The sequence below is a fragment of the Sesamum indicum genome, linkage group LG13, assembly GCF_026168435.1.
Source record: "Sesamum indicum cultivar Baizhima isolate 11 linkage group LG13, ASM2616843v1, whole genome shotgun sequence".
Lineage (NCBI taxonomy): Eukaryota > Viridiplantae > Streptophyta > Magnoliopsida > Lamiales > Pedaliaceae > Sesamum > Sesamum indicum.
In genome coordinates, this window is record NC_142669.1 from 13,501,760 (window position 1) to 13,516,819 (window position 15,060).

The window sequence follows — 15,060 nt, forward strand, 5'->3', positions numbered from 1 at the left end:
CAAAGTTCCTGATTATATGGACTTCCCACAGCTATACTATTGCGGCAGATGGTTCGTAGGTACTTGACTCATTCAGCAACAATGAGTATAATCCTGTTCCGTTTTCTACCTTAGGGCATAAAGATACTCCAAAATAGATATTAATAAGATTTTGGATGAACAAGTTGAATAGAAACCTTGAATTTATTAAAAGGAACATCTGAAATATGATATAGATATTTATTCCTCTATTGAATGAGACAACAATTAGCCTCTTACGGAAAAGAAAACTTGACTTGTTGGGAAAATCTCCATACATTGAAAGAATACTAACACTTAGAAAATTTAAAGACAATTAATTTTTGCAAGAGTTGGAGAAGTTTTCTGATATCTGCTTCCTACCTCTTTATTTTAATAGCCCGCGGATTTCTATTACGGACTTCAAACTTGTTTTAGATAGCGTTATTGCGTTATTCACCTATATTGGTTCTCAATTTTTCAGTTGTGGTCATTATGGTTTGTAGACCATGTGCTTGTCATCTGGTGTTCTTCGCTTTTCTGATTGTTGGCGTTTTTGTCCTCTTCTAGCGACAGTCTTCCTTTTGTTTTTTTACATCTTGGAGTTTTTACCTAACTTTATCAAAAGCCTTTCTTTTGCTCTTTTCTGATTTTGGTTGGGTTCTTTTTATATGGGTTACCCGGATCTTTGCCCTGAAAAGGGTTTTTCTTGTTTTTCACTGCAAGGCATAAATTGTTATGCCATTGCCCAACATGCATCATTTTCATGCTTTTTTCCTTGTGGCCTCCATTGCATGCAACTTATTCTCCTAAACGAGCATTCTTTTCTTCTCGAATAAGCTTTCTGCAAACTTGGTGGTTTTTTTCTATAATAGAGCTTAATAGAAATGATCCATTTAATTTATTTGAAAATATTTTAAACGGACATTTGATTTTATCCATCTCAGTGAGACAAACTCATAACCCCCAAGCTCTTGAGGTAGATCTTTCGTCTTATACCAGGGAGCTTCTCCAGTGGCAACCTTGACTTTGTAAAATGCTACCATGTCAGGTCTCTGCAAATTGATAAAATGAAATGTTTGATGAGATCTTTTTCCTATAGTTTCTAGAGCCGCTGAAATAAATTTAAACACCAAAATATCTCTCATTTAAGAGGAGGATTATTTCGCCATGAGTCATAGACCACGACACTTTTCCATAAAGTTTTGAGATTTTCAAAATCCTGATGACATAGTATGAACTAAAGCGAGAGCTCCAAAATCATATCATTCTCTTACTTCTTCTGGGTGAGACCCTCAACCATCCAAGTCTTGTTATATTTATTTGAATGTGTCTACTATGATTTTACTTGGATTGATTTTTTTGTGGAAAATCAATTTTTTCCACATTCTTCGGTATATCTATCAACCAGAACACAAGAATTTGATTCATTTTTATTAACTTTAGAGGTATTTGTCATTGACCAGAGGTTAATATCTCCCTCTTTAACTGGAGAGGTGCTAGGTTGACTTAAACTATTAGGAGTTTGCACTTCCTATGGGTCAATTGTTGCCTTTCACCAGAGTCTGATAATGGCCTCATCCAAGCAATACTTGAATCTACCACTACAGTTTTAGAGCCATGTTCTCTAAGTTCAGGTTTAAAGCCCTGCTCTCTCGATTCTATAGTCATCACCGTAGTTGATGCGTTTCGAATTGGTTATAGTAACGAGTCCCATAGCACACAAGAAGCAAGTTTGGTACTTATGATGGCGATTTGGACAGTATAAGATCAACTTGTGGAACTTGGCTAGCTACTTGGCTTTAACCGTCAATTGTCCAAACTTCTTATCAAGCTCATCAAAGTTTCTCTGAAACGCTTAAGCCACATAATGATGGAGTCTGCTTCAAATGCTTCCATCTCTTGCCAAGAAATCTACCAGAACATTGTCATGAGATTAATAACGACAATATCATAGCAATAATATTGACATTCCACTTGCCATCTAATAATAAGAACTTTCTCAATTTGTGATTCAAGTTTATTTTTCAAGAAAGCTTTAACATTCATATTATCAACTTTTAAAGTAAATTCTTTGGTTAGTAGAAATAAAGGTCATTTCTTAAACGTCTTCCAAACATCAAAGGCTACCTGAGCAATATCTCTCAATAGTTTGTTGAACATGATCTTTTCTGTAGAAAGAAACAAACAAGTTCAACCAACATGATTCAAACATACAAAGCAGCAAAGTTCAACAAGTCAATATTAAATACCCAAAGGCTCCTCCTGAGGGACTGCCTTGGGGCTTAACCCTAAATGAGAAAAGAGCCTCAAGGGATCACTACTGTGCAAAAATACCATGCCTAAAATTAGTTACGAGACGGAAGAAGTTGTGGGCCAACTGATTGAGGGGTACCTAGAAAATTTAAGAGGCCTCCTAGTAAAAATAAGTGATGGGGAAACGAAGACCTACCCTAAGTTGGTTGGTGAAAAGCACAAGCAGTTGGCGAGGTGAGAATCTACTTGGCTATCAGGGGAAGGAGTATAAATAGTATAGTTCGGAGGGATCCCATACTCCTCTATCAAACGACGGGCGTCAGAGGATCTGAGGGAAAAAGGGGCCTAATCCCCAACAACAAGGCTATCTCTTCTCTCCCTCACCACCAACCTCTTCCAATTCAACCCTCTCCTCCTCTCCGTGCAAGCCCTCTTCCTCATTCTCCCCAGTGTCTTCATTCTCCTCCGTCTCTAAGGATTCATCCAACACACAATGCTAAGCAGCAGCAGCAGCACTCCTCAAGCTCCACCTCCGAGCCCCTCTATAGGTAGATGAGCCATTGCCTATCCCCCAAGAAGTGTCCTAAGAGCCATTGCAGGTTCTTGCAAAAGAATTTGGCCCAAGAGATCTCGAGTCCACGAACCTCATCATACATGCGGCTTTTGCACGCATCAACGTTATATCATAACATTTTAACATATGTTTTCTAAAACTTTTTATAATTAATAATTGATATTATATATTTTACAATAATATATTTTTATTTGCAAAAAAGTAAAATTTAAAAAAAAAATCACCTCTTAAGTTAAAAAAATAAATAACTTAAAGCATGAGTTCGAAATCTTGGCCGAGCTCAACTCGTTTTCACCCTAGTCTGGATCGGGGGCAAGGTAGAGGCGGGCAGGGGCATTTTGAGAGCCCTTAGTGGGACAAGTCTCAAGTCAAATTAAATTAGAACGGACCATATTGACGGGTCCGAGCAAACTTGCCCCGAACTGTTGTTGCCATTCCTAGTGTTCAGGCGGCAAGAAGGCAGATGGTCGAAGAGAAAGGGTGGGTGGTGTTAAATGGAGGTACAGTTCGCACTGTTTTCCTTTATTTAGGAAACTTCTCTGCAGTATCTTCTACGATGAATTGGAAGAGTAACTTTGTGTGTTCAATATTGAAGGACGCAATGCCAATAGATAGAAATGAGATTTTAGGGATAATTACAAATCAATCAACCTACTTATCAAAATTATTAATCCTAAGACATAGGGAAAGATATATACAAATCCTAAAATATCTTCTAATACTTACATATCATGCATTCTGAAACTTGGACAATCTAGCGAAGCAGCAGAGCCCAGAATTTTGTGACAAGGTGCTTCTGTACATCTAGACATCTTCTGAGATTTTATCTAATTACACCACAGCTCTTATCATTTGCAAAATTACAAGTACGTTTCTTAAAGGGTTGTCGATCTAATTTATCTCAAATAGTGTATTTGTAAAATTTTATCTCAAAATAGAAAAATTATACTTGTAATTATGATTGTAACTTCAGATACGTATTTATAATTTTGTAAAGAATAAGAAATTTTATATATTTAAAACTAATTTTGAAGGATGTCGATGTAATGTCGCCTAATCTATATCCAGAAAGACCCTTGCAGCACTTCCAACTTGTGCTATTTAACTTAATCCACGATCCACCTAGATACAAGAGAATGATTTTACATGGCAAGATAGATGAGTATGCGCCCCCATCCTAAGATTTCCATATCTAAACTAAATACATTAGCATAGCAGGATTCACCTAAATTAAGGACCTCGTCTTGTTTTTCTCCAAACATCCACCAACCTAAGTTATCATTTTTTGCTTCTGTCGAAACTCCTACTGCTGTTCTCTATTGCTGAAGCAGCAGCTATTTCCATCATCCTTTCATAGTCAATCTCAGTGGATTTGTACTTCAGCTTGATTCCATTTTGCATCCATGACTTTACACAAAGCAGAGCTTGTGTATCAGATTGGGGCGTAGAGAACCTCTGTCTATCAATTTCATCTCCCTTGATACAGAATATGTCTTCAGGCATCACAGATGTTGATTGCACAGCCAAGAAATCTCGAGCCATCAAAGATAACCGTGGATATCTTGAGCTGTTTACCTTCCACCAATCCAGAACATCTGTTGGCATTGGAACGGGTGGCTCAGATAAATATTGGGTAAGCTCATCAGTAGCAGAGTTCATGCTCGCCCTTCTTTTCTTACGAGCAATTTCTTCTGCAAAAGAAGCACTTCCTTGGTCTTCCAGCTCTTGAGTGCTGTATGTGTTGGCCATAGATGAAAAATAGCTGGTAGAATAATTTCTAATGAAATGATTTCTTGCCTCCTCTAGATAGCGCTCTAAGTTAAGATATTCAGGAATGAGTTCAACTTTAATCCGTGGATCAAGAATTGCAGTCATGTAGGTGAATGCATTGCAAACCTGATCGCTGTAATTTTGAGCTTTGATATACATGTCTTCAGCAGCACTCTTGAGCCAGTCTGGGGTTTGCCTTGAATCTTTGCAGGCGGAAATTGTCTCAGAAATATGATCCATGAAGAAGAGAACCATTCCAATGGTGAGTAATTTATTTGTACATATGTTGTTAATGGTCTTATAGAAGGGCTCAAGGTATTTATGCATAATATTAACAACATTTTTCTCAGCAGAGTTGAGCAGCAATCTACTACCAAGTTGTTCTTCATACTTCCTTATCACAGTTTCCATCGATTTACCAGCCTGCAAAAGAAATATATCCCTTAATTAGAAATAATCCTCAAAAAGTTTTCTTTTGTATATGATATTCCACTCTGTTTTACTTTTGGAGTTGTCATTTGGGTCCCCCACCCAACAAATCCCAGATGTGAACATTAAGGTCTAAGGGACCATAAATTCTAGAAACTTGGGTCATAGTCGTTAAAGGCTCATGGTGCAAAGGTGCCCTGAAGTTTTTGATATACATGTCAGAAAATACAACAGTTTTATTACTTGACCAACCTTCAGCACGCGAGCCCTTTCTGTTCCTTTTTTCTTCTTCTTTTCTGTTTTTCTTTTAATTTAAGTAAAAAATAAGTTAAAGGCTGGGCTTGAGCAAGTCTAGCCTCATTTCAAGCTAGGCGAAGCCCAGCGCTTTCACCTGGCGCCATAGGAAAAAGTGCACTGTGGTGCGCCATTTCTGTGCCAGGAGCAAGCCCAGCGCCATTTTATAAAAATGGGGCTGGGCTTGCGCCATGGCGGACCTTTTACAACTATGGGAGCCTAAAGGATTACATATTCAACATGTATGTGTAACTGAAAGCAGGTCATAAAAACCTGAATCTGTAGTCAGCCAAAGATTATAACACCAATTATGAAAGCACCAAATATAAATCATTTGAGTTTAGCACATGCAACATCCAAACAGGTTCTAGACTTAAAAGGCCTAAAGGAGACCAACAAAAGTAAAATGCAGCAAGCCACTTCTGTAGCTTTTGGCACACCAATAGCATAAATCTCACCGAGGTCATCCAGCAGGCTTAGTCTAAAAGTGAGAATCATCAGTCACTTCTAAATAAGTAAACATTGATTTCAATATAAGACTTTAAATCAAACATTTTGGAATGCAAAGAACATCAGAATGGACTATGAGTAAACTCAAAAATATATATAAGGCATCATGCTTATTCTCAGGTTATCCAACTTAATGAGGAAATGAGCTAAATCTTCATTGAGTTAGAAGGGATGAGAGCATCTTCATTGAGTTAGAAGGGATGAGAGCATTATACCTTGCATGCAATATCAAGCATCTGGTAGCTCCCACTCCACCGTGCTGAGGCATCAAGTGGGAACTTCCAGTTCCCCTCTTGGTATGCTGTGGTAAATTGCACAAAATCATCAGAGATCTCCAAAGACGAATTCAGTTCCAGCACGAACTCCCTGATCTTTAAGATCACTGCTTTTGTAGTTCTTAACCCATCATTTATGATTGCATTCAGTGTGTGAGCAGCGCAGGGAATATAGCAAAATGCAGCCATTTTCTGACTATCCATATCACCTTTCAGTGTATGGCATGCGTGCAAGGCATTTGGACTATTATCATGAGTACAAGAGAGAATTTTAGTCTCAAGATTGTACAGCCTGAGGACTTTCAATAGAGCATAATAGATTTCAGACCCCCCACAAGGGCTTGGAATGTGACAAATATCAAGAAGAACTTTCTGGAAGGACCAGTTTTCATCAATCCACTGACATGTAACACTCATGTACAGGATTTGTTCATAAGAAGTCCAAAAATCAAGAGTGACAGAAACCTTGGAACAAACCTGCTCCACAATCAGTCTCACAGATTCCTGCATGCTTCTGAAGACTTCAAGGACCACTGTTTGGAATTTTTTCCCACTCCAAAGCTCAGCTGATGGATTGAGGAACTTAAATGCATTTATTAACCATTTTTCTGCCAAAGTAGAAGTCGGAAGTGATGCTACAAGGAGCCACTTGATTAGCACCCAATTCAAGTGATCAAGTTCAATTACAGGCACCTTTACTTGAGCTTGAGGTTTCTTAGCAACTGTCACGGGCTGTGGAGTGGGACTGCTGGAAGAATCCCCTATCTTATCATATCCTGGATGTCGATTACTCAGATGTCTCCCCAAATTGCCTTCAATAAATGATGGAAGATTGTCATTAACTAGGCACAGCTTCCCGTAAAAGAAAATTAACAATTTTTTCAGCTAAATTAATGCTCCAATTGTAAATCAAGATGTATGTCCAGGTTGTTTGGATCATAAGCATGATGTAACTAGCCATAACTTGGAAATTCTTGTAACTTAAGTGTAAGTCTGAACACCAGGGCGAACTTTCTATTACTAACTATCAAAATCCGTCCTACAGTGGACATACTCGAAATGCATTTGGATTACTCAATGAAATATTGAAATACTTGAACAAAAAGGGGAGAAAAAGAAAAGGAAAATAACCGGTAGCAGTGGCAATAGAATAGCTTTGTCCACAAAATTTGCACTTCCGACTCTTCCCATCCACAGCTGTTTCAAAATATTTGAGATATACTGAAGTCATGGTCTTTTTCCTGGGTTTAGCAGTAAGAATAGTACTTCCCTTCTCTACAGAGCCCAACCCAATATCTACTGGCTCTATATGGGGGATACTTGCTCCACCCATTACGGTGGCAGACTTGGGATCCATATCCACTACAAACAAGAGAGAAAATAATATCATCAGTCAGATAAAGGATAAAAGGATAACCATTAGTTGAGAACAAAATTTATACACTGCTAGGAATCTTAATGAACACTTGGAATCATCCTTCCACTCCATTGTAGTGAGGTTGATTTTTAAAGACTCAAATCCTGCCTAAGACTACATACATGTGATTTCATTTCAGCCTCTTCCTCAAGGATTACTACTGAAACAAATTCCACCAGGATTTTTATCGACTGCACCTAAAAGCCTCAATTTGCCTAAACCATCTCAAATGATTCCATCACCAGTCTTTCTCAGATTGTATCACCTTTTTCTTATATTTTTTTCATCATCCTTCTCACATTAACATAACTATCTTAACATGCTAGTCTGAGATGCACACAATATAATGCTTTCAAATTCAAAAAACTAGTTTAAATTTCAAAGATATATTGCAATCCAAACTCAATTGCCGAAAAGTGAGTACCAGAAAATAATCTTGTGGACTTGATCAACTTTCAGGAACAGCTTCAGTATTAAACAAAATTTAACAGGATGGAATTCTGTAAAGTCAATCAATCATAAAAGCTTGCAAACTACTAAGTTATTCAACCATCTTAAGTTCATCTCAAACCATCGAGATTTTATTATGCATTTAAACCACATAAACCTGCCAGAACATATATCTGGAATTACATCACAACATGCAAAATTTGTTTCAGCATTGCACTTGAAGGATCTAATCTATTTTGGCCACCTTCAGGTATGTTTCCCAGATAGCTTTTACATTGACTTATATATCAGGTTCATCTGCTCTGAGCATAAATTTTGATTGGATAACAAACAAGAAAAGCAAGTGTTTAAAGTGATCTGATGCAAATTTAGGTATCCAATGAGATTTGACTATGATAACAGGAAAAAAGTTTCCAGACCTACCTCAAACAATCAGTTTCATTCTTGTATAAATAGTATGTCTAACTTTGAATTTATGCAACCTCTTTTGAGAATGAAACTGCAAAGAATTAGTCTAATTCTTGTATAATAGTATCTACCCTTCCGGAACAAAAATAGCAGCAGCAACATCTGAGTCTTTTGAGAATGAAAACTTGTCTTTCCTAAATCAGCCAAATTAAAAAGTTCTATTACTTGTTTATTAGATCATTTAACTATTTGATTTAAATTGATTGGATACTCGCATTGTTATATCTCTCTATTCAGGAGCAATTTGTAAAATTGGGTTAACAAAGTCAAGCTTAAGCTTTAATGATGCACATAATCACATTTAGCATTTCCAGAAAACCACTTTATTTGCAACTTAAGTTTTTTCTGAACTTGCCTGTGTAGCTTTTTTCAGAAAGCATAGAGAAAGGACAGCAGTGAATACTAGCATACTAGCAAAATTTCTTGAGAATACACCCTGGTCCTACATTTAGGTTGTCAAGGTCTGAGCCAAACTCGCTGATTGATTCTCCTACTAACTTCTTAATTGAATTATCAGATTTTCATCTGTCAAATAATCTCCTTCATATTCACTCTCCTTTGTTAAAACAAAGGGAAAAATCTTCTAAAATTTGCATACCTCCACCATGATTAAACATGTCCAAGCTGCAACAGCTGAAAATTTACTTGATTTCCAGGAGCTATAACTTTTTTATTTATAACAACATATACCTGAGCTTTTAGCTTAATTAACAATATCTCAAAAAATATTTCAAAAATAGTGTTACCCGATAGTACTTTGTCAAGGGCCGAATATGCAAGTTTCAGAAAGCCGGAAAAATATATGAGAACATAAAGCAAAGATAAGGCAGAAAACTACTGCTTCTCATCCAAATTGTTTGTAAGCATGGTAAATTTGAAGTACACAGATGCTCTCTGATGGTAAAAAATATCAAGGCAAGGTAGAAGGCTATCCAGTCATTGCTGACCGTTCTTGAATATATTACTAAAAGAATTTCCTTAAAAAAGAAACAATAAATTGAAAAAAATCAAGGCACTGGCACTTATTTGATAGCAGTGACAAAGAAGATCAGTAGTCATCAGAACAAGAGCAAGAGCCAAATGAAATCTCATACTTTGCTAATCAATCTAAACTAGAAAACAAAACTAGTCCAAACACAAAGTAACAAGCAGAAGAAGAACAGTAGAAAGGAGCCAACCATTCAAGAGGTAATAAAAGCCACAGAACAAAATATAACCCCGAGTGGCATTAGTAAACAAGAAGTAATCCGACAACGTTCATCCCATTACAGCATTGACAATAAAACAACAATAACTGCAAACCTTTTAAGGACTGATTACTATATGAATTATTAACACCCCAATCCATCACATTGGCAGCTGCAGCTATTCCGCCCACTGTTGTTGTCTGCTTTACAATCAAACCCAGATGTCAATTCAGACAACCACAACAACAACTTGAAATTCAGGCATTTAAATTCATACTGAGATAAACAGAGACTGATTGCCACCGAAAACTCATGCACTGGCTGCTCAGATCAAGAGACTTGGATAGGGTCAACTTTGTTGGGTTAGTTGTTATTCGATAACTGAAGAGGGAAATACGAAAAACAGATAGAAAGCAGGTACCCACAAATCCAACATTCAAGTGGATCTTTCCGGTAATAGTAGAAGAATCAAACAACTAAGTGTTGTGTATATGTGACAAAAGAACAGGAGAGAGAGAGAGAGAGAGAGAGAGAGAGAGAGAGAGAGAGAAATGGAGGGAAAGGAAGAAGGATGAAGAAAGAGGGGAAAGGTTTTGAAGTTTGATGAGAAGAGTCGGAGCTGAGATTATAGAGTGAGCCAGATCTGAGCCGCCGAAGGAAATTCTTGAGACCGAAAACCAAACAGCCAAACAGCAACGAGGGAATTGGGGAGGGGTACAGAGTGTCGTAGCTGTTTCTCTACTTTGTAGAGCCGTCAGCCACGCCTACACCTCGTTTCTTATTTTACCTTTTTCTTTTTAATTAAGACTAAACTCCGTATTTTTTTTAAATACATAAAAATATCTGTATGTATTAGAAATACGTTAAAAACTCTTTTGGTATTTTAATAAATTTAGTACAAAACTCCCTCTTTCATTAGAAATTAACAGAATATTGGGTGCACACGTCTGAAGTGCGTTTAGACTTGTTGTCTTTTGTTATTTAATATTTTTTATTATTAATTGATTAAAATGCTTGTATCTAAAATTACTATGATCCAATTGACTTTTTCTTAAATTTTCTGTTTTTGCATTTTTCTCTTTTCTAAAAATATAATTTCTTTTATTCTTAAATATATTTATATTAAGTGCCAAAATTTCAAAAAAAATAAAAAAAAATTGCATAATAAAGATTAGTATACTAAATTTTATTTTTTAAATTTAGATATCTACATGAATATAAATATTAAGCAATTACGATAATTATAATTTAAATTAATTTAAATACAATAATTAATATAATTATTTAAAATTATTCTTACTGAACTAAAATATATATTTAATTAATATAATTAAGTTAATTAAAAAAAAATGGAGACGACGACAATGACCGCCACCCCAGTGCATAAGGGTGATGGCATCATGCACGATGGCGACGCCGTCACCCTTTTTTTTATCTGGACAAAGTTGCCGTCGCCAAATTTGGGGGCGATGGCAAAGGGGCTCGTCGTTCCCCCATTTGCGGCAGGGGCAAGGGTGGCGCATGGGATGACGAGATAGGAGGCGGCAGGGGTGCGGGTATGAAGCTATCCGAGTAAAGAGATCAATGTGTGTCATTTGAAGGATTCACTACCTTACCTTGGTGTCTGTTACGCAAGGGCTCGATAATATTGAACTCAATTACACAAAGCCCACCCACTCACATACTCCATCTACCTCCCATTTTATACCAAATTCTGCACAAGACACTGCCGAGCCAGAAAACCCTATTGCGGACACTTTGGCTAATGAATCAGATGCAGCTTCCGAACCGGATGAAGTGGATTATTCAATTCCACCGGATGATGGAATACAAGATATTGACATAAATGTTGTGGCCGAAAATTTTGCACAAGGTACATCAACATCCTCTCAACCGGTTACGCCACATCGAACTACTCAGCAAATATTTTACCGCTCCATACTATTTTTCGAACAAACATTCCCGGAGGTACCAGTGGATTCTATTAATGTACCGAACTTAAGATATGCAAAATTTTATGACAAAAACGAAGGCAGACTTGATGTGGGAATGCTTTTCAAAAATAAAAAAGTTTTAATCGAGGCGGTGAAAGATCACTCAATACGATATGCCCGACGCGAGTATTGGGTAGCTGAGAGTTCAAGGCCAAGTGGAAAGTATTGTGTAAGCATAGCACCGAAGGTATATATATATATTTTTGTCGTATATGTATAAACATACAAAATTATTCGATTGATTCGTGTTCATTTTTTTCAGATATGTGGTGTAAATGGGAGCTGCTAGGCATTTTCAAACAAAAAATGAGAAGGTGGACAATAACAAAATATGGAGGGGACCATACATGTATATTGAATCAAATGTCCCTCGAACACGGTAATTTAGATAGGGTTTATGTTGCGTTTTTACTGTTAGGACATGTAAAATGCAACCCGTCATATGGAATAAAGCATGTCATCCAGACTGTGAAAGATCATACCGGATACGATATACCATATCAAAAGGCATGATACAGTTTGAAGATGGCACGTGAGATGGTTTATGGCACATGGGAGAGCTCCGTTTAAAAGCTACCCAAATACTTGGGAGCTCTCCAAAATATAATCCAGGAACGATTGTTGATTGGCAACACAAAGCCCGCGACACATCAATCGGTGCATATATGATAGGGTACGTATTTTGGGCTTTCAAGCCGTGTATTGAAGGGTTCCAACACTGTCGCAACCTTATCAGTGTAGATGGGACCCATCTATACACAAACTATAAGCACAAGATGTTGATTGCTGCTGCCATGGATGGAAATCAATAGGTACTCCCTCTTGCTTTTGCAATTGTCGATGAAGAATCACATTTATCTTGGAAGTGGTTTCTTAGACAATTGAGCAGACACATTATACGGGGGCGACGGGCTATCTGCCTTATTTCTGACCGCCATACTGGTATCACAAGAGCTATACGTGAATGTCCGAATTTCGTGCCACCTAACGGCGTGCACCGATATTGCTTGCGACATGTGTGTTCCAATTTCAACAGTAAACACAAAAATATTGTGTTGAAGGATCTTTGTTGGAAAGCTGGCTTTGAATATCAGATCAGAAAATTCAATCGCATTATGGAGGAGATAAAGAGCCAGAAACTAGAGGCGTTTCAGTGGTTAGATAGGATCGGCAAGGAAAAATGGACAGCATCACATGATGGTGGATGGCGATGCGGAATTCTGACAACAAATATGTCGGAATGCGTAAACGAAGTATTGAAAGGCGCTCGCCGCCTACCGTTGATAGCAATTGCTGAGATGACGTTTCAGCGAAGTGTCCATTATTTCCGTGAGAGGTTAGCGAGAAGTTCTGTAATGTTGGCCAAACAACCAACTGTGGACGGATTTTGCACATAAGATATTCACACATTGGCATCAAAATTCTATTGAACATACCATCACCAAATACCATTAGTTCCAACAGTCCACATCGGTTGTTACAAGACGTCACAGTGGACATGGAGTCAAACCCATATTGTCAAAATTGCGAACCGAGAATGTTTTTGCGGCAAATGGACTCAATTTGGTATTCCTTGCAGTCACGCTCAAAAGGTATGCGCTGCATACATGATTAATGTTGTATCAATGGTGTAGGATTATTACGATATAATGGCTTATAAGAATACATATTCTAAGTCATTTGAACCTGTGCATTCTGAAGATTATTGGGATGTACCGGGATTTGAGTTGGTCCACGATCCTACTATTCGCATCTCTTCGCGCCCTGGTCGAAATCAAACAACACGTATTCACAACGAGATGGATTGGGCACAAACGTGTGCATGACAACAAGCCCAACAAAGAAATTTTTCAACACAATCAGATGTGCCAGTACCGGGTTGCCAGGATTAATTGTATACTTTTTGTATTTTTTACAATTATACAAAAATGTACACTTTTATATTTATACATTTTTTATAATTTTTTACAATTGTACAAAATAAATAACTATTACATTTGTACCCTTAATTGTAATTTTTTAAATTAATTCAATGTTAATTTTAGAATTTTTTGAATTTTAATATGTTGTTAAAAATTAATTATATATAAATTAAATTATACAAATTTATTTAAATGAAAAAAAAGAAAAATAGCCAAGTCGGGATTTTGAATCCCGACTTGGGCATTTCTCCATTTTTCACGGTTTTTTTATTGATGAGTCGCGATTTCAAATCGCGATTCGTCATGTTTATATTATATAATTTAAAAAAATTATAATAATATAATTTTTTTAATAATAAATTAATAAATAACTCAAGTGGTACCTATCTTCCACCTTTTTTTTCGGCTTGTTGACAACATCCACCTAAGCTAAATGGGCAAAATGTGTATCTTACATGCTTGGAACTTGGCTGCTTACAGACAAATGTGGGCCCTCACGTCGTAGATCGATTGAGTGTGTTGTTAGATTATTTGCGCTCATATTTATTTTTGAAAAAAATGGAGGCATTAAATCTATTAAATTATCAATAATATATTACTATAAATAACTATTTCTTTTTCACATAAATTATTATAATTTATTAGAATTTGAAAAATAAAATAAAATTCTTATTAAATAATTAAATAAGCGCTCATATATAGGTGCACGTTCAGTTGAAAAGAAAAAAGAAAATGAAAAGCCAATTTGTCAAAAGATTTGATCCCTATTTAAGCGGGTAAAATTCATTTTAATCCCTGACTTCTAATTTTAATTCCAAAATAGTCTCTATCTTTTCAATTCACTTTAAATTAGTCCCTCCAATAAGTGACCTTCCTATATTATCCTTATGCAACTCTTCCTTTTCTTTTTTTCTTTTTACATAAAATCATGCATTAACTTTTTGTTTTTTTAATTACAATTTGGCCCTTCTATTTTTAAACTTAGAAAAATATAACCATTATAATTAAAATAATTTATTGTTGGCCCTCAAATAATGACTTGTCTAATGATATATTAATATAACTATTTTGAATTTAATGAACTTATTGAAATTTTCAAATAAAAAAATTAAATAAATAAGTTGGAGAAAATAATTTGAATAAAAAATAGAGCAAAAATATTAAACAAAACTTTTAAAATTAGAGCATAAATTAAGAAAATAAATATGTCAGCTAAAATATTGAAGAATATGGTATATAAAACTCCTTAGTTCATTTAGGTGTTCTTTTATATGAAAAATTTCAGAAGTTCAATAAATTCGTAACAATTATGTTGATATGCCGTTAATCAAATAATTATATGCACTTTTATATAATTGAATATCATAATTTTGTTGTCTTTATTTTTTTGTTCATCTTTTATTTTATAAAATTATTTTATTTATTGTGTTTTTCTTTTTTCTCAATTTCTATTTCTCTTTTTCTTCTCCCACTCTTTTTTTTTAATAATTTTTCATAACTTTCTTCTAATTTTTAAT

At 35.9% G+C, this 15,060-nt stretch overlaps 1 protein-coding gene across 2 annotated transcripts; it reads right to left on the reverse strand.

The window, feature by feature from the left end:
- Nucleotides 1–3,903: 3,903 nt before the first annotated feature.
- On the reverse strand, nucleotides 3,904–10,381 carry LOC105176032 (BED zinc finger and hAT dimerization domain-containing protein). 2 transcript variants are annotated; one of them, XM_011098708.3, is made up of 5 exons: nucleotides 9,905–10,381; nucleotides 9,743–9,827; nucleotides 7,237–7,467; nucleotides 6,046–6,917; nucleotides 3,904–5,020 (listed from the first exon to the last, which is right to left on the reverse strand). In XM_011098708.3, exons 2-5 carry the CDS (start codon nucleotides 9,786–9,788, stop codon nucleotides 4,106–4,108), a joined length of 2,064 nt encoding a protein of 687 aa, XP_011097010.1. In that variant the 5' UTR covers nucleotides 9,789–9,827; nucleotides 9,905–10,381; the 3' UTR covers nucleotides 3,904–4,105. The 2 variants fall into 2 exon arrangements, with proteins under 2 accessions (XP_011097010.1, XP_011097011.1); XM_011098709.3 differs by having other exon boundaries at nucleotides 9,743–9,830.
- Between the last annotated feature and the right edge of the window lie 4,679 nt (nucleotides 10,382–15,060).